Below are 23,717 nucleotides of genomic sequence, written 5' to 3' on the forward strand. Positions count from 1 at the left end.
AAAGGAGGAGGATGTGCAAAGAACCAAATCAAGCAACAGGGAAGATCCCAACACATAGGAGGATACCGCGATGGGCTTGAGGAAGTTTCCTCTCCGTGGTCCTGAATCTGATAGAAACACTACCATGCACCTCAGTCCAGACTTAGCTTTCCTCTGCTACCTTGTGCTTCATCCAACAATAACAACTCAGCAATGCCAAGGACAAAGGAAAGGAGAAAGGCACATCCTGACAGGGACAGTCACTGGAAACTGAAATGGAGTCAGAAAGAAGTGCTTTTCTATAGAAATTTTAAGATTCTGAAAGGTGCTCTCCAGGTCCAAGGCCACAGTCAATGGATCAACCCTCCCAATCCTGCTCTTCAACTTCCTAGGGCAAAAATATACACCAGCTGGAAGTAATAAATGGAGTAACTTCAGTTCTCAAGTAATTTAAAGCCTGATGGATAAGATGCCAACCTGACTGTGTCATTCTACTACTTAAGATCTTTCAATAGCTCCCCATTAACCTAGAAAATAAAGTCCAAAGGTAGAGTATGAGATAAAGTTCTCTATGACCTGGCCCCTACTTAACTTTGCAGCTACATTTTCAAAATTCTTCATCTTATAATTTGTGCCCTGAAATGAGCAAAGTGTAAGTTCCTCACCCAGACACTACTGTGAGTCCGGCGCCCATGCCTTTGCTCATGCTGCCCCGTTGTCCTGGAGCTCCACTCCCTCCATTCTGCCATGTTCACTTCTGTTGGTCTTCGAGACTCACATTAGCTCCTCCACAGAGCTTTCCTGAACCCCAGGATATATAAGTCCTTCTCTTCAACAGCCCCACTGCACTTGTGAATGCCTCTTTTTACTAACCATCTTTTATCGAAATTATGCCCATGTATCTGTCTCCCCCACTAACTGTGTGGTCCTCTAAGGTGGAAACTGTGTCTGAATCATCTTTCTTTCTTATTTAGCACAGTCCCTGGTATCCTGTAGGGTTATAGGATTTATCTGTTGATCTAAATTCCACCAAATTGTAGAGCTCCATGAGGTTAGCTCATTCATTCCTTTATTTATTCCAGACATACTTAATGAGTGTTGTTTTTTTTTAATGCCAGGAACTCTGCTAGATTCTGGGGAGACACCTGTGAACAGAAGAGGACTTTGTCATCACAGAATTAGCTCACATTTTAATAGATGGAGATTGACAGTTGTCAAATACATGACCGAAGGCAACAAAACAAGATAATGATTGAGGGCGAGTGGGGTGGGTTTCCCCACTTCAGAAAAAAATGAAAGGACTTTAGCAGCGCAAATCTCAGAAAAGGGCTGGTTTTTCTTCTGATTGTGACTTGCTAATATAGGAGATATGGAGATACTGCCCATGCTAATGTATACAAGTGTGTGGTTATATTTGTATTCATAAACTGTTTATAAGGGGTATTACATAATCCTTAATAATAATCATTATAGCAATATACACATGTCTGTATGGTGTTACTTTTATGTATAATATTTAAGAACATAGCAAAGGTCCTAGTATATCCATGTTAGGGAGGAAACAGACTCAAATACGATCGGTGGTTTATTCCAGGCCATAGAGCCAGTGACAAAGCTTATATTCCCAGCCAGATTTTTTTACCGTAAACCCAGTGTTCTTTTCCTTATACAATGATACCTCTGTCAAAGCCTTTTCAATCCTGTTCTTCCTAGAGGAAGTTCCAACCCACTCCTCTCAGCCTTGCTGAGCCTTTCTATATAATGCTTCTCTTGAATCAGACAGCTAGGAACTTCCTGAAAGATTCAACTGTTGCCATGTCAAGATGTTCTTTACTGATTCCAAGAAAATCACATGGTTAATAGCACTTGGAACATTTATCTAAAATATTAATTTTACAAACATGTTCATTTCCAAGATTATTTATTTAAACATAATTAATTTGCAAACGTAATTTCACTCAGCAAATGTTTACTGAGAGCCCAGTAGATGCTAAGAACCATTCTAGGAGCTACAAACCCTAAAGATCAAAAATAAGACCCACATGTTAAAACATGGAAACATGGGGCACCTGGGTGGCTCAGTTGGTTAAGTGTCTGCCTTCGGCTCAGGTCACGATCTCAGGGTCCTGGGATTGAGCCCCATTGTTGGGCTCCCTGCTCAGCAGGGGAGTCTGCTTCTCCCTCTCCCTCTACTACTACCCCCCTGCTTGTGCTCTCTCTCTCTCTATCAAATAAATAAGTAAAATCTTAAAAGAAAGAAAAGAAAACATGGAAACACAACAAGCAACACGATGTTGAGCTGGTAGTTTTCAAGTGTACACAAATCTTGTACTGATAACTAGTTTTTAAGTGTACACAAATCTTGTATTGGTAACTAGGGTGTGGGGAGAACCACAACAGTCCGAGGACAATTTGGATAGTCTTTGTCGTGGCTTTTACAGCAGTAGGAAGCTAGGAAGCTAGTACACCCAGGTGAAAACCACAATCATTCTACTCAACAGTGGAGCCAGAACTTAACTTTTGAGTGTTGAAGTAACTGTAGTTCCAAAGATAAAGCCTATTTTGTACCACACACAAAGTTATCCACGATCTGGAAGAGAAACTGAAGTCCTTTTACCATGTCCCCATTTTGAAGAAAAAATACATGAAAGTACCCAGCTCAGCTTAAGGCAACACAGAGCCACAAAAGGCAAGCAAAGACAGAAAAAGGAAGAAAGAGATAGGGAAGAAGGGCTTGTTAAATAACTAGACACTGTTCTAAGTGTAAATAGTTAAAAGTAGGTAGGTGGGATTTATCAAGGAGAGAAATCCCAACCTAGCTGGAAGCTTCCGCCGTTCACTAAATGTCAACGATAAATACCAAGAACAAGAGAAGAATTTCCCAGACCTGCCCTACAAAAAAGTGAACTGTAAGGATTAAGCAGAAAGAAAGAATATGCCAGGACTACATGAGACTCCAAGTTACCTGTTTAAGACACTCAGACAGAGGAGAAAGCTTCCCAGATCCCTTAGAAACACCACAATACTGTATGTAACAGAGAGATGAGGTTATAAGTTAACAGAGTTCTCATTTTGCCTACCGTTTCCTCCAGCATGGGCTGGACTTTCTTTTTTCTGACTTGATCTGGGTTTAAATGCAGATTTATGCTGCTAGTTATGTATATATTTTTACTACTAAGTACTAATTATTTCTGTTACTGACACCGTTTTTCAGAACTGCCTTTAATTTTCAAGCTTATAGTAACACTTTTTATGGGCTTTTGAAGCTTTCTGCTCTCTACACCTGGGCAATATGTGTGCATGTGTGTGTGTGTGCATACAGATTTTATTTACTTTAGGTTTTGTGTGGATGGAGCCATCAGAGATACCTTTGTGTTTTTATGAGCTTTGTTTCAAAATGTTCAGGAGCATCCTTCCGGATTGATAATTTGCAGTTGGGAAATTGCCCTTTGTCTCAAAATACATAATTGAGAGATGGTGCAACATAATTGTGTACAGGGGAAAATTAGTTCTAGAGGCCACCCCTAGATCCTGTCCGGGAGAAATCCTGGCCACGCTCAAGGCTGTTTCACTACCCACAAATGTATGAGCTCTCCACAGCAATCAATGCCTCATTCATTCCTGAGCCACGTCCGTGGTAGCAGAATGTTCCTATCTAATCCTAACAAAAGTACAATGCCAGTGTGTGTGATTTAACACTGTTTAAGCATCTTTCAGGGTCATTAGATGCTGAGCAGTTTATACCTTTTTTCTATCCAAATGGGAGTAAATCCCAGAGCGGCAGTGTTCTCTGTCTCCTGCAATTCTGTCAGGAATGACCACTGGCGTCCCTGCAGCTGGCGGAAGGCTAGCTAATGTCCAGCAGAAAGAGGGAACCCTTTCTGGGGTTCTCTTCCATAATTTGTCCTTCAGACCAAGAACAACACAGAGCTATAATTGGATTTTTCCCTCCTTTGTCATGTCTCTCTTTCCTACCCCTTCCTCTCAACTCACACACGTTTACTGCCTCAAGGTCCAGCTCAAATATCAATTCTTCTCTGAAACGGACTTCCCCCTAAAATGTATCTGTTTCCTCTAATTCTACTCAATTAGGACATTTGGTCTGTGGCACTGAACACACAGTGTCCTGAGCTGTACTCGCTTACCTCCAGATCTCATCTCCCTTCCTAGATCATAAAGTCCTCAAGCACGGAGACCACGGCTTGGAAAGAGCAGCTAAGTTCAGTTACAATACAAACACGGTGCCCAATGATGACTTGATAAATGTATCCACTCCAGAAATACTTATTATGCATCTACTATATACCAGGCATAATGGACCCAACTCCTGTTTTGACATGGCTCACAGTCAAGTGGCATGAATGCACGCATGTACAATGCCATCTTGTATGATAGCCGATGTTCAACAAATTTCAAATAACCATAATCAGAATAAAACATGTGCCCTGAGAGGAGTCTCATAACATGTCACAAGGGATCTTTATCTACAAGAAAGAACACTGTTAGCTTCTCAAGGAATTTCCCCAGGGAAGGGGTATAGATATCTCAGGCAATCAGGCTTAGCTTAGATTAAACAAAAATGTGCAGTTCACAGCTCGAATGACAGAGTATTCTGAAAGAACTCTACCAAATCAAGTCTGATTCTCTTTGCCTCAACAATTGACCTTAGAGAACTTACACTTGACTGAAGTTCCTCTGCTCTCAGACAGAGGTCTCAACACATAAGCTACAATAGTAATAAATGAGTAATGGCAAAGCCCCACTGCTTTCTCACAGCTGCTAGCTTTCAGGGGATAAAAAAAAGAAAAAAAGAAAAGGAAAAACCAGTTTTCTGGGCCTTAATGTTACATTCTGAAAATTTTCCTTTATCTCAAATAATGAGAATCTTGGGAACACCAAGCTTGGCAAAGGTAAAATAATACATATGTTATGCTTTAGACAAGATACACAACCACAAATTGAGCTACTTTTAGCTAGAGCTTCCCTATTTGCCAAGTCGAAGTAGGAAATCAAACTTTACAAGGTATAGTTCTTGTGATATCGAAGTCCTTTCAACTCTGTTGTTTCGTTTAATTTATAAAGCACCTCTACCTGTGGGATACAGTATCCCATTAGGCAGATGAGGAAACAGAATCACAAGATATGTAAGTGGCAAACCCAAGGTCATGCAACCAGCTTAAGCAGGAACCAAAACCTAGGACCTTACTTCCAAGTTCAAAGTCTTTTTTGCTACAACCTATGGCCTCAAAGAATGGATTAGAGGACAGAGCCCCTCATTGAACTGGAAATTCATTTGTTCTTGGGACAGTCAATGAATTAAAGAGAGCATATGACCGTTACCTCTTTAAGGCAGCCCATGAAGTTGTTGCTGACAGGTGAGCCTGGCAAGTCAGCAGTACTTGGGCTTCCTCCCACGTAGAAGAAGTCGTCCGAGCCCAGCATGGTGTAGTCCTCTTGAGTGTAGCCCGTCGTGGTAAGGATGCCATCCACAGAGATTGTCACCTGGTGGAGGGACATAGGGACAAAAAAAAGTCCCAACAATGACTTTATAGTCCTATCAAAACCCGGTGGCTTCCCCTACCTGTGGCATCACTTTCATTAAGATTTTGGTGAGGTATTCTTTCTAATTTGGTTTGATTTTGGTAGGCGCAGCCAAGTTCCATTTTCTGGTCTGCCTTCCCTGCAACCCAAGCCTCCAGCTTTCCTCTGCAGACTCCCAGGAGACTTTGGGGGAATTGCCAAGATGAGCAACTTGCTCTACCCACTGCACTCTTTACTCAGTCAGGCTAGAAAATGGAACTATCCTCAGACGACATCACTTGTCTCAGTTCATTGGTAAAATGATTGTTTATTTTTTGAATGATTGTTATTTATGGTGGTAGTGAGAAACAGCAAAGGAGACATTTGACAATGGGGTTTGTTAGGGTTGGTCTTTGGTGGTGGATGGTTTTTTTTCCTTTTTTCTTTTCTTTTTTTCTTTTCTCTTTATTCGTTTCTTTGGGGGATCACACCACGCTGACAAACATGCATTCGGGGAGGGAAGGAGAAGGGTCTCATTTTTGATATGTCATGGATGGTACATGCCATGGACTACCCCCAGGACACCAACCCCTGCCCTCCCTTCACTGCCATCACCACCACCAAAAGGAGAAATGACCCAAACCAAAAAGGCAACTCTAACAAAAAGAAAGGAATATGAGGCATAATAACCAAAATAAAAATAATAAGAATGCCCACAGGGAAGAAACAGCACCCACACGCCCAAAATCCATGAAAGGAGCAGAGGGCAAAGAGAAAAGATGGGGCCTCAAAGCGTGCACGCACCATATGCTGACACACCCATGCGAAAACCATCAGGAGCCAAGAGAAAAGGCAGAAGAAAAAGGGCAGGGAAGTGGGCGGGGGTGAGGAAAACCAAAGGGAAGAATCAAAATCCTCTTCACACTTACATGCACTGAACAAAGTGGAACACAAGATGGTGGTAAAAACAAACAACCAAAAAAAAAAAAAAAAAAAAACCCAAACCACTCAAAACTAAAGGGTTGTCTTTCCCCTGCCTGCCACCTCCCTCACTAAAAAAAAAAGAAAAGAAAAGAAAAGAAAAGAAAAAGTCCAAACCCAACCCCAAAATATATGAAGGATGAGAGGAGAATGAAGAAGAGTGGAGACAAAAATGAAGAGAGAAAAGAGTGTGGAACTGGGCTGATGATTGACAGGTTGTTAGTAATGAGGAGGAAAATGGTGGGACAAACTCTGATGTCCATGGGGAAATCCACGAGACAGGAACATGCCATGCAGAGTCTGTACGGAGAACACACTGGCAGAGCTCCCTTTGGCCACGGTGGGGAATAGGGTGAAAGCCGGGAAAGGAAGAACAGAGGAAATAGAGTACTTTCCTCCCCAGATCACCTGTGGCAGCCCGTGGCCACACCAAAGGGAAAGAAAAATGGGCTTCAGGAGTGGGGAGGAGGGAAGAGAAAGGAGGAACAGTGAGAGGGGACAAGGAGACAGAGAGAGAAGAAAGTCCTCAATAGAAAGCCTGTTGTCCCTAGTCTGTAACTTGGAAGTTGCAAAATAAGAAAACAAAACAAAACAAATTTAGCTAAATGGGGAATCTTTCTTTAAAAAAATACTTTTAGGGGGAAAAAAAAATGACAAACTGGAGAAAAGGAAACTGTCCCAGCCAAACTCCGCCAAATATCATTTCCAGGACAGGCACGTCCCCTTCCATTTTTTTTTTTTCTTTTTTTAACAAAAAAAGAAAGGCTTGCATTTAATCCAACAAAAAAATTTTAAAAGAAGAAGAAAGGAGTCTAAGGAGGATAAAAGGGGGGTTTGGGAAGGAAAAGGGGGGCAACACACGGCAAACCCAAAAAAAGAGACAATAAGAATGATATCTACCAGACAATGTAGTTTGTTTACCATAGCGTGTCCGATGCCTGAGTGCTTTGCGGAAAAGGGGGAAGAAAGGAAATTAAAAATTGTGAACAGAACGATTGTTAATTAAAAAAACTAAAAACAAAGATGAGTCGTTAGGGTGTTAGTACATTAGTCGGTTAGTAAAATGACACATTGCATGAATGATCTTGTGTTAGTTTTTCAAAAAAAAGGCACCCGACACAGAAAAAGAGAGTGGGGAAGACAATGAGACCAGGACTCTATGGAAACCTTGGCAGCCAGGGCAGAGCCAGGAAAGGAGCTGCAATCCACCGTGTCATTGAACTCCCCCTTCTTCCAAACACTGCTCAAACCAGACCTCACCCCAGTTAGAATTCGCATCATACTTACTTTCCAAGGGCTCTTCTGAATGAACACCATTTTCCCTTCCCACCCTCTAGCACATACACAGCCCACCTATCCTGAAAAAAAAACACCCCTGAAGTTTATCATTTCACATGTAGGTAGATAGATAGGTAGAGCTAAAATACCAATATTCTGGGGACTTTTTTTTTTATAGATATATCTGACTCTGACTACATGCATGGATGATTATGACTTTCAATAGAACAACAAAAAAAACATAAAGCATCTATAGGTCGCCTCTAGCATAGGAAGGCTACATGATGTAGCTTATTCTGGGTTTCCATAGATGATTAAAGATCCATGACTCCCTTGATTTTGTGTGGATATGTGCAGCTGGAGGAGGACATTCTCCTCTCTGCTTTCCTCTTGGTCAACAATAACTGTGTTGTCGGAGTGCATCAGAATAGTTGGGAGTCTTCTTTATTTCCCAATGTAGTTATTGTTTTGTTTTCTTTGCCAGAATGCTGCCCGTTGGAATTGCTCTCCCCCCATCCCCCTTTAGAAAATGGTTTTCAGGCTTTTAAGCAATTTCTTGTATGGATAACAGAGAGGACTGGCAGGTTAAACATGATTAAAGAAGCCCTACAATTTGTCTCCTCTGACTATTTTCAAATGCTAAATGGCTAATACACCCTGAGCTGGGAGGCTGGAAGGCTGGAAGATCAGTAACCCCAGTTTTGTGTTTGTGGTTTCACTAAAGCGGCATTAGAGGTAAAACAATTCACATGAGGGCCATGTTCAAGGTCATGGGTTTTAAAACAGACCAAAAACAAACCCAGAGAAACACATCACTACCTTGGTCCCTAATCCCAGTGACAGTTTGGAACAGAGTTCACATTCCTTCCTTTAATCAGAAGCCCCAGTAAAGTAGCTGGCCTCAGTCCTGACTTGGATCAAAGGTTGAACCATGAGTAGATGACCAAGAAGGAAGAAATGGGCAAAGTTCTGCTCCATTTAGTAATGAATACTCCAGGAAACTCCAAGTAAGCATTCCTCGGATGAGTTTTTGCCACAGAAACCATTCGACCTTACCAAAAAAGTAGATGAGACAGTCACAAGCTTGTTATCAAATATTTATGAAGCAATTTACAGTTTAATTGAAATAGACAGGGGCTTCCAACCCCTTCAGTTGTCTCCTACAGAACTAAAGAAGATGTTATAAATGTATTTTTAATGGTCAAAATAATAATCTTAGATGATTCAGCACTGAAAGGATTACATTTGCAAAATCAACTCTGCTTTTCGGAGATTTCCCTCTCTTTCAATAAATTGCATTTGGATGCAAAATTCAGTCAGGATTTCATTAAAGACCAATTTTAGGGGCACTTCCTCTATGAGATTCATATTCCCTCTGCCAAGAAATGCCCCCCAACACTCTCAGGCCTCTGTCGCCTTGTCCAGAACTGAGAGCTCTGTTTAGCAGCATCGTTGGTGACAGACAGACACAGTCACCTTCACAACAGAATACTCAGCTTATAAATCGTGGGCATGTCACAGTGAGTCTAGCACCCAGACCATGGAGGAGCTCATAATCCTTCTGGAACATAAGGTGCTTTGCATATTTAGCCACCACACATGGCTGGGGACAATTGTAATCACCATTTCACACAAATGGAAACTGTGGTGTGGCAAGGTTAAATGGTTTGTCCAAGGGCACTGAGGGAGCTGGGTCTTAGAACTTGGAAGAGAAACCCTCCAGGATTGCTCTCCTCTGCTTGCTCTGACTAAAACAGCACAACCAATGTTTGAAGAACAGCTTGGTTTATCCCCCACTCGGTTTAAAGGCTGGAACTGGGGGCCAATTCTATTTTAGAAAAGTGTTTTTAGTGGAAATAAAAGTGAGCCTTTCTCCAGCTAATTGGAATCGTTCTAGAATGGCAAGGAAGTACAGGGAGAGGGAGAGAACCAGAGAAACAGACTGGTTGGTGAGAATCACAACCTGACCCTGTTCCCCTGTCATGTATGAAAATTCTCCCCTCCCCTACAGCCTAAAGGGTGTTACTGTGTACCTGCCAGCCAAAACTGGTCATATTTTACTTTTTGGACTAGTCTCTGCAACTCAAACACATCACGCCTTTATATGTTAGCAAATGGAAATTCGACTGGGGCCCTCTTGACAGCTGAGCTGAGCTGACTAAGTATGGATGGGGTATTATTAAAGAAAACATTAGCAATTGGATCCTTTGGCCTTGGTGGAAAAACAGAACAGTGATTCAAAAATGTCCAGTCCAGGGGTATTAAGAGGACTGGGGGCTCTAAGACTTGTGTGATTTGGTAACATCACCACAGATAGAAGACCATCTCCCAACCGGGTGGCTTCCTCAACATACTTAAGCATTACAATGGGTGTTTTGAATATTGTGAGTTCCCAGTGCCTGTGAACCTTCTCTGTTCACTTAGCAATACTAAGGAGTCGCCCTTTTATCAAACAGAAAACATATGCAAACACTTGTCCGTTCTTACGCTTTCATATTTACATTAGAAGGCATTAAATCAATCACATTGCAGAAGAAAATCTAATAAGCACTCTCTGGAAATTTGCATAATGTTTTCTGATTAATAAAGGATTAACCCTGTCTAACTGGGTTTAGTGACAAAATCACAAGGAGAAAAACCAAGTGCAAATAGCAACCCGGAAAGAGGCATCAGCACAGACCTTGACTTTTATAGGAAATGCTTTTCTTCTTCACTGATGTGGGCTGGTGAGGTGTTATTATTATTACTGTTGTGACTGTTATTATTCATTGTGAAACTGAAAACAACTTCACTTGGCTAAGGCTTTCTGAGAGCGTTGTCACCTGACGGAGTTGCCTGCTTAGAATCGGCAAGCGATGGGAGTTCTCAAGCACGAACAGAACCAGGAAAGGCTGCTCCGAAGTTGACTTTTTTATTTGGATCCTTCCACTTTCCAGGCCTCCCAGTCAACTGAAGAGCCTCCGAGGTAGAGACGGGGGCAATAAAGTAGGACCACCGCACCAAGGAATAGAGAAACAGAGGAATTCAGAAAGATTCCAGCTAATTCATTCTAAGGCTATAGGTTAACATAACAACAGAAAAAAAAAAAAAAAGAAAGCAGAGGAGGGGCGGTAAATTAAAAGGACGAGAAAAAGGAAGACTTTTTTCTGGAAAGAATTAAAATCATGGCATCATGGCAATGGCTAACTTAACTAAAAAGAAAAACATATATTCAGAAAATGAGGAAAATCTAGCAAGCTGCAGAAACAAAACGCTGTCCCTAATTGAATTTGACAATAATACAAGATTCAAACGTAATTAAGAAAATGATAAAAAGGAAAGCAGAATAAAAGGAAAGTATTTATTACTTTTATTATCTACACAACTGAATTTTTTTCTAAAAAAAAAAAACAAGCATAAGTGGAGAACTGAAGTAGAAGGACAAACATATTTTCATAATTTTTCCTTGTGAAAGTGCAAAGACTGGGGAGAACGTTAGGCTTCGACAAATCCAAAGCTGTATCTATACCCTTCTCCAGTTCGTCCAGCACCTGCTTCACTAACCTCCTGCCCCACTACCCAAGAGGAGCCTCCGGGCACTCTCTCCCCTCCGCCATTACCTGCCGGAGGTTACGCGTGACTTTGACATCATGCCAGGCGTTGTCGTTGAATTTTCCATTCACTGGCTCCACGATGGCCTCAAAGGCCCCGGACCCCAGGTTAATGACCAAGGAGACCGCGCCATCCTTCAGAGCCAGGTTGACATAGTCAGCTGACTTGCCCGTGTGCAGGATGAGCCCGTTCCGCTGCCAGGTCTTAAAGGAGAGGGTGATTTCATCACTGCTGCTCTGGATCGGGTTCTGAGACAGGTCGTAGCACAGGTACTCGGAGCCTCGAAAAGTGGCCACATTCTCCTCTCGGGCTGTGTGAAAAGGAAAGAGGCGAGCAGTCACCACCTGACTGGCATGAGTCAGGAGTACGCAAATACCAAAGAGAACATGGCCCCCCAGGGCAGTGCCCCTGCCAGGGAGCTGCTATCCACATGAGCTCCCTCCAATGCTTCCACCAGACCTGTGTCTAAGTACTAGGGAAACCGCGAGAGACAGTAACTGCCGAGGAGCTATCTATCCTCACAAGGGTGAAGACCAAAGTGATGGCGTAGGAGAGCTTGCTGCCTTTCCTTCCCATTTTCCCAGAGAAAAACCTAGAGGGGAATTTTATGCAAAATGGTAGAGTGAGGTTTACGTTGCTTTTGCTTCAATGATGGCTTTTAAATGCTTGTCCGAGAGCTCGTGTAGAATGGAAAATTAACTCTTCTCACAAAGGGTTCTTTAGCTCCAGGTACCTTTTATTGACTAATAACTAAAAATCAATTACCCTGAAAGATCTGGCTCTAATTTCCATCCATCAATAACCCAGCTAACTTTGGTTTCCATGGTAGAGTCCTGAGCCCAGCGGAATGTGACAGGGTTATTAAATAGGAGGTTGGACCTGAGAAGGTGATTAAGCAGATGAGGGAAAGGGGACAGAATGGAATTTGGTGATACGCTTTGACAAGAGAGCAATAGCTCCCTTTCGATCCAAAGGGATCTCTGCTCTAGGGTCTCCCAATTTAGATGGCACTGGTCGGACCATCCTATAGAACATCCAGGGTCAAGACAGCATTCCACTGGAGTGTATACTCTCCTTCAAGGCCACACCATGGGATCCTCTAATTCCCTACCCAAGAAGCCCCAGGCCTGTTTCCAGGGCTTCTGCAAGGCTCTGCCCTGGACTCATTTTCCAACAGCAAATCATGCCATCAGTGTGCATACCTCAAGGTCTGAGAACTAGCAATGGGGGACCATTTGCAGGGAGTTAGACAGAGCTTGGCCACGTGGGCGTCCACGTGCATTTATACCAGAGCCCCTGTGGATGCAGTATGGAGCCAAAGGTGGAAAGAGGAAGGGGACAGGCCACAGGTTGACAACCAGAGGGGCTGGTTCTCCCTGCGCTAGCATATCCCAGGATAGAACTCTGAGGAATCCAACAATTCTAAGTGTGCACCTGGCTTACCAGGTAGTTTCAAAGGTGTATTTATCAAGGTAATGACATGTTTTATTTAATCATTTGTTGATGTAATTTATAATTTCAAAACCCACTTGTCCCCCTACCAGGCAGTCTGACTGAGAGTGGCCTACTGCATATCAGGGTTGGCCAAAAGCTAGCAAAAGCACCTCATCATGAAAGAAAATGGGCAACAATACAAGGTTGGATAGGCAGTTTCCCATTACAGAGAGGGGGTTACAAAATAAGGTTGGGCAAGTTCTATTTTCTCTTCTAGAACTACACTTCAGCCTCGTGACCAAAGTCAATTCCACTTCAACTTAGAACCTTATCAACCATCACAGCCCTTGGTAAGTCACTTACATAAAATAAATATATTCTCATGATTAGGTAAGAACTGTAGAGGAAGCACTCATCATATGGGAGAGATGACCACCCACTACAGTCTATATTAAACTAATTATAGAATCATGACAGCCTTAAAACACGAACCTCAACTTTGTACTCCAGAGAGTTAAAGAAGAGATCAGGCTTGTCCTGTGTATTTCAGAGGGTCTCAATGATGTATCTACCTGCATATCTCTGTTTGTGTGCACACACATGCGTGCACGCGCACGCACACACACTGGTATAAGCAAAAGGGACCTGTCCACCTATAAATGACCACAGTGTCTCAGCAAGCACTACTTGGCACATAACCCACGTCTGATGCTTTTTACCAAAACAGCTAAAAAAATAAAATCATGGAGCAGCAATTTGATACCATCTATATGTTTGAAACAGATGTATCCAACCCCCTAGTGCCCTGTCTATTGTCATGATTTCTTCTCTCATTTCTGAAGAAATGACTGTGTTAAAATGCATTTGGATGAGCCTCTGTTTAGGAGACCAGGAGGTGAACCTGACCTAGAGTAAAGGACGGCCAATCAAATTCAGTTTTCACCAATAAACTTTTTTCCTATGGATACGTATGCGCACAGAGCCAACTGCTATGCCTGTCCTTGGTGCCACATGTGGTATAATAACGGGTGTCTTCTATAAACATTTAAGTTAGACCTTATGTGCCCACCGAACTGAGAAAAATGAACAAGGAAATGAGTGCCTCTAAAAAGATGCTTAAATTAATCACTGAGTACCCTTCAAGGGGGAAAGGTTTGATACAGAACAGTAAGGCACCAGGATGTTATTTGATGTGCTATATGGGGCTTAATATTTGTCATGTAATTGAACCAAGGAGTATGCAAAAATAATAAGTTTTGGAGCTTATAAGGGATTTTAGAGCTTACCTGATTTAATGACCCACTTTTTTTTAACAAGGAAGAAACTGACAACTAAGAGTAAGTGTTGCCCAAGACCACACAGTTCGTGTTACTCTGGACTTCTAGTGCCTATCTGGACTTTTCTCTAAATATCCTTTTACCCATCACTTTGGATGTAGCACGTTGTTCCTACTCTACTAAACAGCACGAATGATTCCACAGAGCGATGCATTAACTTACAAACCATCCCAAACCTTGGATAAATTGAGCCAGAAATGTACTTCCCCCCCTACCCTACGTAAATCACACTTACTAAAATTAATGTTCCCCTTTCCCCCTGGATTCTGGGTGTGTTTAAAGCAATAGAACTTGTTTTATGTGGAGGACAGAGAAGAAAAATGACATTATTGTAGAGAAGAGAATATCAATAAATAAACAAGAAATAAAACCAACCATGAGAAATAATCTATGTAAATCACATGCATATTTATGCTAATCTCCATGCAAATTCACCAACAAAGACTTTATGTAGCTGAGTGCATCCCTTTGCAAGTAATCTAAGGAAAATGTTGTAACCGTTCACAACCTTCCCAATCTCTTCATTCAATGATGAATTTTCCTGGTTTGCCTCTTCCCTGGGCTGGAGGAGGCTACCAAGAGCAGCATCACCCCAGATGCTGCTATCTCCTCCACATGTCAACACACGAGACACCTGAAAGCTACTCTCTGAGTCATATTCTAGATAAGCCAAATTGTAACATTTTTAATGCATGGGATACCTTCCTCCTGACTGTGTGGGGAGGAGAGGCATTGACAGTGCTTGACCTGGTCTTTAAAAGAGCAAATGAGGGGCATGGAAGAAAAAAGAGTGAGAACGTTGAAGAAAGCGTTCCTTTGCATAATCTCACAACTGATTTCTCCTAAGATCCCAATCTTTCTTAATTTCCTTCCAGTAGCCAAAGCTTAAGCACTGCCTTATCACCTTGCAAGCCATACTAAATTGACAATGAACATAAATAAAAGGTGCAAAACTAGTGGCAAATAGTGACAAACACATTTCTAAGCCCATTCAATTCTCCAAACTCTCCATTAGAAAAATGTAATATTGCCCCAAATTTGTTTTCTATATTTAGTGTTTACACTGAGAAGGAGGTTGAAGAGACAATGCAGTCACCTTGTATGTATTCAAGCAAAATAGGTAGAGACAATGGATGCAGAGGATTATGTAACAGAGTGCACAACAGCTTAGCATAAAGCTCCAACTTGGCAAGAGAGCACGCACTGACATGGCTAATGGACTGTTTAGATCCACTTAAATTATATAACCCCGAAGTTTACAATCAATTGCATAAGTGTTAAAATAAAAATGTTAGTCTCACTGCATGGAAAGCAGAGCTCAACTGTATGACAACAAATCATTTCCCCATTATTTGTAAGTGTCCAATTGATTAAACACTAGATGCAATCTAGATATGTATAACCCAAGATTTTAAATCAGTTTGTACAAGATACGTAAAGTACTGGGTCTTTCAAAGGCTTGTTAATCCAAGTACTACATATAAATAGCATTAACAAGCATTTATCCAATTCTATTTTCCACTCTCTCCCCCCCAAAAAATCCAACTAGTGATTTATTTAATAATATCTCCATTTCTCTGAGAAATTGCAAAGCAGATTAAAATATTCAGTGTAATATGTTTTTACCATGCAATCTAAGAAGTGTGGAGAAATGCATATCACTGTTTAATTGGGCCTGTGGTTTCTGAGAGCTTGATGTCTCAGGCTTTGAGATCAAGAAATTCAGGCTTTATTCTGAAGGTTATGAGGAGCCACGGCACAATTTTACTGAAAGGATGGAGGGTCTGATTTGTATTTTTAAAAGATCACATAATCTTTTTTTTTTTTTTTAAGATTTTATTTATTTATTTGACAGAGAGAGACACAGTGAGAGAGGGAACACAAGCAGGGGGAGTGGGAGAGGGAGATGCAGGCTCCCCGCTGAGCAAGGAGCCCGATGCGGGGCTTGATCCCAGGACCCTGGGATCATGACCTGAGCTGAAGGCAGACGCTTAACGACTGAGCCACGCAGGCACCCCAAGATCACATAATCTTTTAAAAAGATTTTGCAACTCAACTTAGGTTGGGTTGAGAGTGAACTGAAAAGAAGAGTGAACTGAAGGCAGAGAGCCCCGTTAAAAGATGAGAACACTGGGGCACCTGAGTGGCTCAGCCAGTTAAGCATCCTACTCTTGATTTTATTTCAGGTCATGATCTCAGGGTCATGAGACAGAGCCCCATATCAGGCTCCGTGCTCAGCGCTGAGTCTGCTTGTCCCTCTCCCTCTGCTCTTCCCCCTGCTTGTGCTCGCTCTCTCGCTCTCTCACTCTCAAATAAATTAATAAATAAAATCTAAAAAAAAAAAAAAAAGGTTGAGAACACATTTGAACTACTACTTTTCTGGGGGAACTGGTTCAACCTGGATGTTGATACCCTTCCCGAATAAGGTTTGCCTTTTACTGGGCAGTAGTGGAAGCAAACGGTTCTTCGGAGAGACAACGCAGGAAACTGAGTGGCAGAGGTACTAGGAAACCAAAAACCACAGGAGGAAGCCAGAGTCTGCACACTTACAATCCAAATGCAGCCATAGAAAACCAAGGACCAGCGGTAAAAACTGAGGGACAATGCTAGAACGTTAGACATGAAAGGCCTCAAGGGAGAACATGTCAGGCATGGGTAAAGGATTCTGGGTCCCTTTGCAAATACATGTGCACAGTTTCTTAAATGTCATATATCTCCAAATGCTTTCTTAGTCACATTTGTAGTCTCTCAACATCCCACGAGGTCACTTTGCTGGGATGATGCCAATGGAGGATCTGGAGGCACGTGGTTTAGATGGGTTATCCAAGACACTGAAAAGCATTCAGGCCAGTTCCAAAACCTTAGTCCCCTGATTCCCATTGCATTGCTTTTGCCATGACGTCATACCACTACCTTGCCAGGATCTCAAACTCTCAAGAGGAAGAGGGGCCTAGGAGCCTCCATCTGTTCCTACAACTGCAAGAAGTTCAATGTGTCAAAAGGAGAAACCACTGACAATGACAGGAAGAATCCACTCAGGCAGCAGGAGCCCAAGCAGAGGAACGGACAGTGGGGCTGGCTCTAGCCCCAAATTCTCCAGCAGCAGACTGGAGAAAGCCAAACTGAGAAGATCACACTCTTCACCTCCAACAAAGGACCTTGGAAATGGAATTTTTAGACACCACTTAGAAGAGCCGATTAAAATGCTAACCCCTCTGGAGTGGCTGTAACCAATGGCCCTGAGCAGAACACCTGCTATGTTCCAGAAAGGGAGTGTGGAAGCCAGCTTCCTGAGGCTGCACCTCAGAGACACCAGCAAAACTGCTCTTATGTCTGAATCCTTTGTCCTTCAACTGGCCTCCAAGCAGCAGTGTGGCGCCAACGCTGATAACCCCATTGGTTACCCTGGCCTGGCCCACCCTGGAGCTCAGGAGGCACCAGAAGACAAGGGCTGCTGCCCTCCCTGCCAGACAAAGGGATGGCCTATAGTCCTGGGGCCGGCCTGCTGATGCCTTTCCCCGGATGCATGGATGCAGCAGGGACGGACGGCACTGTCCGTCTTCCAGTGGGGCAGCCGCAGTGAGAAGCTTCAGGTTCTCCAACTGTAAACTGACACATCACCCACTTCTTCCGGCCACTCCTTCCCAGGCCAAAAAAAAAAAAGTCCTGATAGTGATAAAAGCAGCCCTGAGCAGGGGTACACAAAGCAGAAATGAACTCAGAGAAGCCCGCAATTCCACAATTGCTCTGCCCATTCCTAGGGACGCTGCATATCCACTCAGTTCGGAAAGGTGCCTTGAGCTGACACAGCCATTGGGGCAGTTTGCTGGCAAAGGAACAAGTTATAAGGTAAAAGTGAGTTTGTTTTTGCACAATCCCGTTCCCTTTCCATGCGATCTGCTAAGAATGCAACATCCAGAGCAAGAACTCCCACCTCTAAGGGATCTGTGGGGAGACCTCCAAGTTAGTGGTTGGGCTGTGAGATCACCATATTTGCAAAAATGAGGGAGAAGCAGAAATCCTTTTACTAGAGTGAATCCTATTATACATCACCTAACGGGACTTCCTGCTAGAATCAGAGGAGGAACACGCAGAGTAAGAAAGGCAAAAAACTATACAAGTAAGTGCCCTCCTGGTTCTTGCTGTCCCCTTTCCCTTATAATGTATTTTAGGGGCAAACAAAGCATTCAGATAGATCAAACTGCAGAGCCATCCCCCAAGGGGCAACAATGAATCCTTTACCTGCCACATCCCATCATACAGGTATTTCAAAAGCAGAGTGTACCAGCAGACAGCAAATTGTGTCGCCATGAGCAATCCTGCACTACAAAAGAAAACACATAGGAAATCTGACCTCCTGGAGCCATTTCCAACCCTTATCCTCAGACTCTCTGTAGGAAAGATGCAACAGAGAAATAAATGGACTTTTCCACGCTGCCTGGGTCACTCACTAGCCCGCAGATGCTTCTTGAAAGTGATGAGAAGGAAAATAGTAAATCAAGTTGTCACTTGGAAAATAAACAGCTAACATCCTGGCGAGGGAAGCTGCCTCAGTCCACAAAAGAATGGCCTGGAAAATCACGCTTCGTGAAATCACTAGAAAGCTAATGGCATCCTGAAGACAGGCATTTCTCTCAACTGCATTACAATAAAAGTTGAATTTCCTGTTCATTCATTTAAGGAATAGGGATTTACAGGTGCCTACTATGTGCCATGTGATGTGCCCAGTGCTGAATGCACTTAAGCCACACAGCAACCCTGTGAATATGAGTAATTAGCTGATACTTTACTGAAGAAGAGAAACTGTAAAGCTAAAACAACTCAAATGCCTGCTAAGTGCCAGGCCCTGACCTAGACTCATGCTAAACAGGGTACCCTCCTGTAGCCCAGAGTGTAGTGGGACTGTGGACTTAATGATTTGGAGGGTAATGATGAAGACTTCGAATTGGATAGACCTTTGGACAGCCAGCTCTGGCACTTACCTAACTCTATGAAGCCTTAGCTCATTACTGAACCCTTAGTCTCTATCCCTGAGTTTCCTAATCTATAAAATGGGAATAACCAGAGTATATATTTCATGGAGTTGCTGTGAAACATCAATCAGATAAAGTCCATGACCCAGTTCCCAGACACAGACTTGTTAGCTGTTGGCGGCGGCGGCGGCAGCGGGGCTAAGAACACAAACAAGTAATTACAATTCAGCACAGTAAATGTTTCATAGTTGATATCGGCACGCAGAAGAAGGAATCAATGACCCTGAGTGTTAGGGAAGACTCCACACAGGAGGTCAAACTTAAGCTGTGCCTTGAAATATGAGTAAGAGTTCGCCATACAAAAAAGGGATGAAATTCTAGTTAGAAGAAACAGCATATTCACTGGTGCAGTCACTAGAAAGGTGCAGGGTGTTCATGGAATGGTGAGAAGTTCCATGCATAATGGGCAGAGAAATGGGCACGTAAGCACAGACTCAGGATGAGGCTGGAGCCTTATCTGCCACATCCTGAGGCACTGGGGATAGAGGAACAACAGAGGAGAAGAAAACTGACACTTGGGAGTGGCACAATTATACCCACCTTGTATTGGAGGTTCCGTGGGTGGACAAATTGCTGAAGCGATAAAGAGGGATCCAGGAGACATTTCCAAGGTAGAATGGACATTGCTAAGAAACCATGGCCTGAGGTAGTTGTGTTGCATATGGCTGCCTACCCACTTAAAATAACTGATGTAAGTGCTGTACATTTTATTTTCACTTAACTACCTCATCCATAGGAGTCAAACTATAATTACGTTTCTTCCATTACAGGCTTCTCATTTTTTTTTGACAGGACTTATTTTAATTGTGGGTCAATCAAACATGCAGTGAACACAAACAGTACACTCTCTTGTAGAGGGAACTCCATTTCCCTGTCCCTGTCCCCCAACTCCACAAGAATATTTCCTCCCCATTCTCCAGGACAGAATGGTTTTGGAGTAACACTTGGGCCCTCTCTCCGTTACTCATTAACTTCCTCCAATGAGAAGTGGTTCATCTGCTTGGTGACAGAGTAAGGGTCTGACACCCAGAGAGGTCCACGTTTCTTAGTTAGGTGGTCACTATTCCCATGAGTCCTGTCTTTCTCTCTCCTGCAGATCCGTCTTTCCTCCAAGAACTGAGTTCTTCTCTAGGTTCTCCCATGCAGCAAATCTATCAGAGTAGAGTCTTCTCCTGCAGAAGAAGGCCTGTGGTTTTCTAGTTCTTCTCCCTAAGGCTAAGTGGCTGAGTTTAACTCAAGGGAAAAACCATAAGGAAGCCCAATTTGGCTGCAGATCAAAGCCACATTCTCTAAAACAACTCTACCAGCAAGAAAACTGGTGTCTGGATCCTTGACCTGACCACCAACTTGACTCTTGTGTCTGTTTCTTGATGGATTCAGAATTTTATGGTTGTCACCTCAGACAACCAGTCCTTGGATCGCTTTCACTCTGGGAAGATAACAGACACATTTGGAAGAACATGAGGTCAATGACAAGTAAATACATCAATTATAGCAATGACTTTTTTTTTTTTTTTTTAAGATTTTATTGATTTGACAGCGAGAGAGGGAACACAAGCAGCGGGAGTGGGAGAGGGAGAAGCAGGCTTCCCGCGGAGCAGGGAACCCGATGCGGGGCTCGATCCCAGGACCCTGGGATCATGACCTGAGCTGAAGGCAGACGCTTAACGACTAAGCCACCCAGGCGCCCCTATAGCAACGACTTTAAAGCCAGCTCTATGCCACAGTGTTTCCTAAGATACATTTCTTAAAGTTACATGGAGGATACAGGTGATTATAATGGAGAAGAATTTAACCCTGGTTGCTCTCCTGGAGATAAGTGTTAGATTGAGATTTGAAGTATTGGGATTAAAAAAAAAAAATTACAGAAAATACACATACACTCACAAATCTACTTACCCCCTTCGACCAGTCCAAAAAGAATAATCTAAATGTTTGTTTTCTTTTCAACCTGCTTCTTTTTCAAAGTTACACAGTAACTAAGGCAATTGTACTAGAGTACCAAATGTCTCTTTGTAAGACTATAGTCCATGGACTTGATGAGGACAAAAAAAAAAAAAAAATTAGTAGGGATAGAGGTGCCTGGGTGGCTCAGTTGGTTAAGCATCTGCCTTTGGTCCTGGGATCAAGCCCCGCATCGGGCTCCCTGCTCAGCGGGGAGTCTGCCTCTCCCTCTCCATCTGCCTCTCCCCTGACTTATGCTCACTCTCTCCCCCCACTTATGCTCTCTCTCACTCTCTCTCACTCTCTCAAATAAATAAAATCTTTAAAAAAAAATTAGTAAGGACAAAAGCTGGAGAAGAGAGGATGAAAGACTGTAGTTCTGATACAAACAGAATTCATAACAATGAGAAATATCCACTGTGATTCTAGAGCAGGAAGCAGATCATCTGAAATGATTTTTCTTTTTACACTAGCACATATACTGACCCTAACTGCTACCTAAATTAGATACTCACTGTATCCACACATATTGCTCAGAAAGGAATATAAAAGTCATGAAAGGTTCAAAGAATTTGGGAAAACTCACACAGATATTAAGATATTTAGAAGCTGAGTGCTTGGGTGGCTCAGTTAAGTGTCTGACTCCTGATTTTGTCTCAGGTCATGATCCCAGGGTCGTGAGATCAAGCCCCAAGTCAGGCTCCATGCTCAGCAAGGAGTCTGCTGAAGATTCTCTCTCTCCCTCTCCTCTGCACCCCCCTCCTGCTCTCAGGCTCTAAAAAAAAAAAAAAAAAAGATATTTAGAAGCAATCAATAAGGGTTTTAAAACCCATATGGACTTTTAAAATATTTATTTCTGCCAAATCTCTTTCACCCAAGATGAAAACAAGAATCCTCCATAACCAATCATCTTGCTGGCATCAGAAGATGCTCTAACTGACCTCTGGCCTCAGTAAGTCTGTATCTAAATCATCATGTTGGTGAAACTATCCACCTTTAAGTATCCAGAGAAAATAAGACAATTTCGTATTATGTGAAACCTCCTACAGATATTTCAGGAGCTCAGATGGTTCCTGTTTCTAGAATAGGAAAGGTGATCTAGAGACTGCCAAGCTTCATCTGGGTGATAAACAGCGAAGTATAAGGTGTTAAAGATTTTTATCTAATATTTCCTTCACTCTGCCCAGAATATATATAGAGGATGGCCAATAAACTTTGCCTCCACTGATGCACGCACACACGCACACACACACACAGTGATCACTAACCATTACATATTACAGCTCTGTACAACTGTAACAAGAATAGAAAAACACAGAAGCAATCTACACATCAATTTCCAGCAGTGTTTACTTCTGGAGAGAAGAAATGGAACCAGAGATGTACTCAAATAAGACTAAGCCTTTATAAAAAGGGTATAAAGCAAAAATGGCAAAACATTAAGATTTCTTCAAGCTGTGGGATAGCTAAACCAAAGTTTATAATATCCTCTACTACAGGGACTATATGTTTGAAATATTTCATGCTTTTTATTATAAGAAGTGAAATCTCTGCAGATGATTCTGATGAAATGCCTAATGGCCTAATAAATCCTGAATGATTCTTTGTTTATTTTACATGTTGATGTCAACTCTTCAATCATCTCTTGTGAGCACCCATTTTTCATGTTTTCCAAATCTCCCACATACTCCTGAACATGTTAAATAAAGACAGGTGGAATTGAATTGAAATGCAGTTGAAATGATCACAGTGACTTGAATGTTACCAGTTCTTCCTCCTGCCCCCTCACTGCCTTCCCCATTCCTGGAGACCCACTGCTCAGAGGGTTCAGTCTGGCTTCCTCAGGACAAAGGGAGGAAATGCTCATGGGAGCCAAGGAACAGAGAACACCTGAATTTGCTACTGAGGGAGCACTCAACATCAAGTGCTGAGAGGTGACCCAGGGGAGTCCACGGTATGTCACAAGTATATCTACGCAAGCCTCCCAACCCTTTGTCCCCCCAAGAGAAGACAACCATCCTAGTTCTTTAAGAAAATCCCCACTGAGAAACCTGAATCTGTGCCCATGCCTTTGGCCTCCCCCTGCAGCCGTCAGCTCCGTTCCTCCTTTGTTAGCACTGTGGCTCTAGCCTACAAGTCTAGACAGAGGGGCTTGTTAAAAGGCCTTGGAGTCAATGCCTGGACAAGATCAATAAGGCTTTTTATGACACAATGAAAACTTTCTATTTTGTTAAATGCAGCTAATCTACCATTTCTTCAGTACTTCTTAAAGCTCTCAGTACTGAGCACTACAGGCCAGGTGATTAAAACCCTGTTCAGAGACACAACCTGGGGAACTTTGCCAGTGCACACACACAAATCCTAGAAACCTGTGCCCTGTCTTCTTATTTATAGCTAGGCATGCATCTCCTTTTCCTCCCAAGAAAATGACCATGTCAACGGAGGAGATGGGGGCAGATACTGATAAAAATTAAAACTTCCCCATTCCAGGGCTCCCAGGAAGAGAGGGACAATGCCCTGGGTCTAAAGTAATTAAAATGAAAGAATCTGAACCCAGGAGTGGATGAAGATGGGGTATGTTGAAACGGGGGTGGGGGGGAGGGCAAGTTCTCTAAAATGT

The 23,717-nt window shown here is 42.7% G+C and overlaps 1 protein-coding gene across 1 annotated transcript in view; it reads right to left on the reverse strand.

Annotated features, from left to right (window-relative positions):
* Positions 1-23,717, reverse strand: part of NRXN3 (neurexin 3) — a 1,463,404-nt gene that overhangs the window by 1,078,017 nt on the left and 361,670 nt on the right. The window contains exons 2-3 of the mRNA XM_034993352.1: positions 11,358-11,659; positions 5,320-5,481 (exon numbers count right to left, since the gene is read on the reverse strand). Of these exons, the coding sequence (XP_034849243.1) occupies positions 5,320-5,481; positions 11,358-11,659 (464 nt within the window). The remainder of the gene's footprint in view (positions 1-5,319; positions 5,482-11,357; positions 11,660-23,717) is intronic.

Source organism: Mirounga leonina, unplaced genomic scaffold, assembly GCF_011800145.1.
Source record: "Mirounga leonina isolate KUSES-001 unplaced genomic scaffold, KU_Mleo_1.0 Mir_82, whole genome shotgun sequence".
Classification (NCBI taxonomy): Eukaryota; Metazoa; Chordata; class Mammalia; order Carnivora; family Phocidae; genus Mirounga; species Mirounga leonina.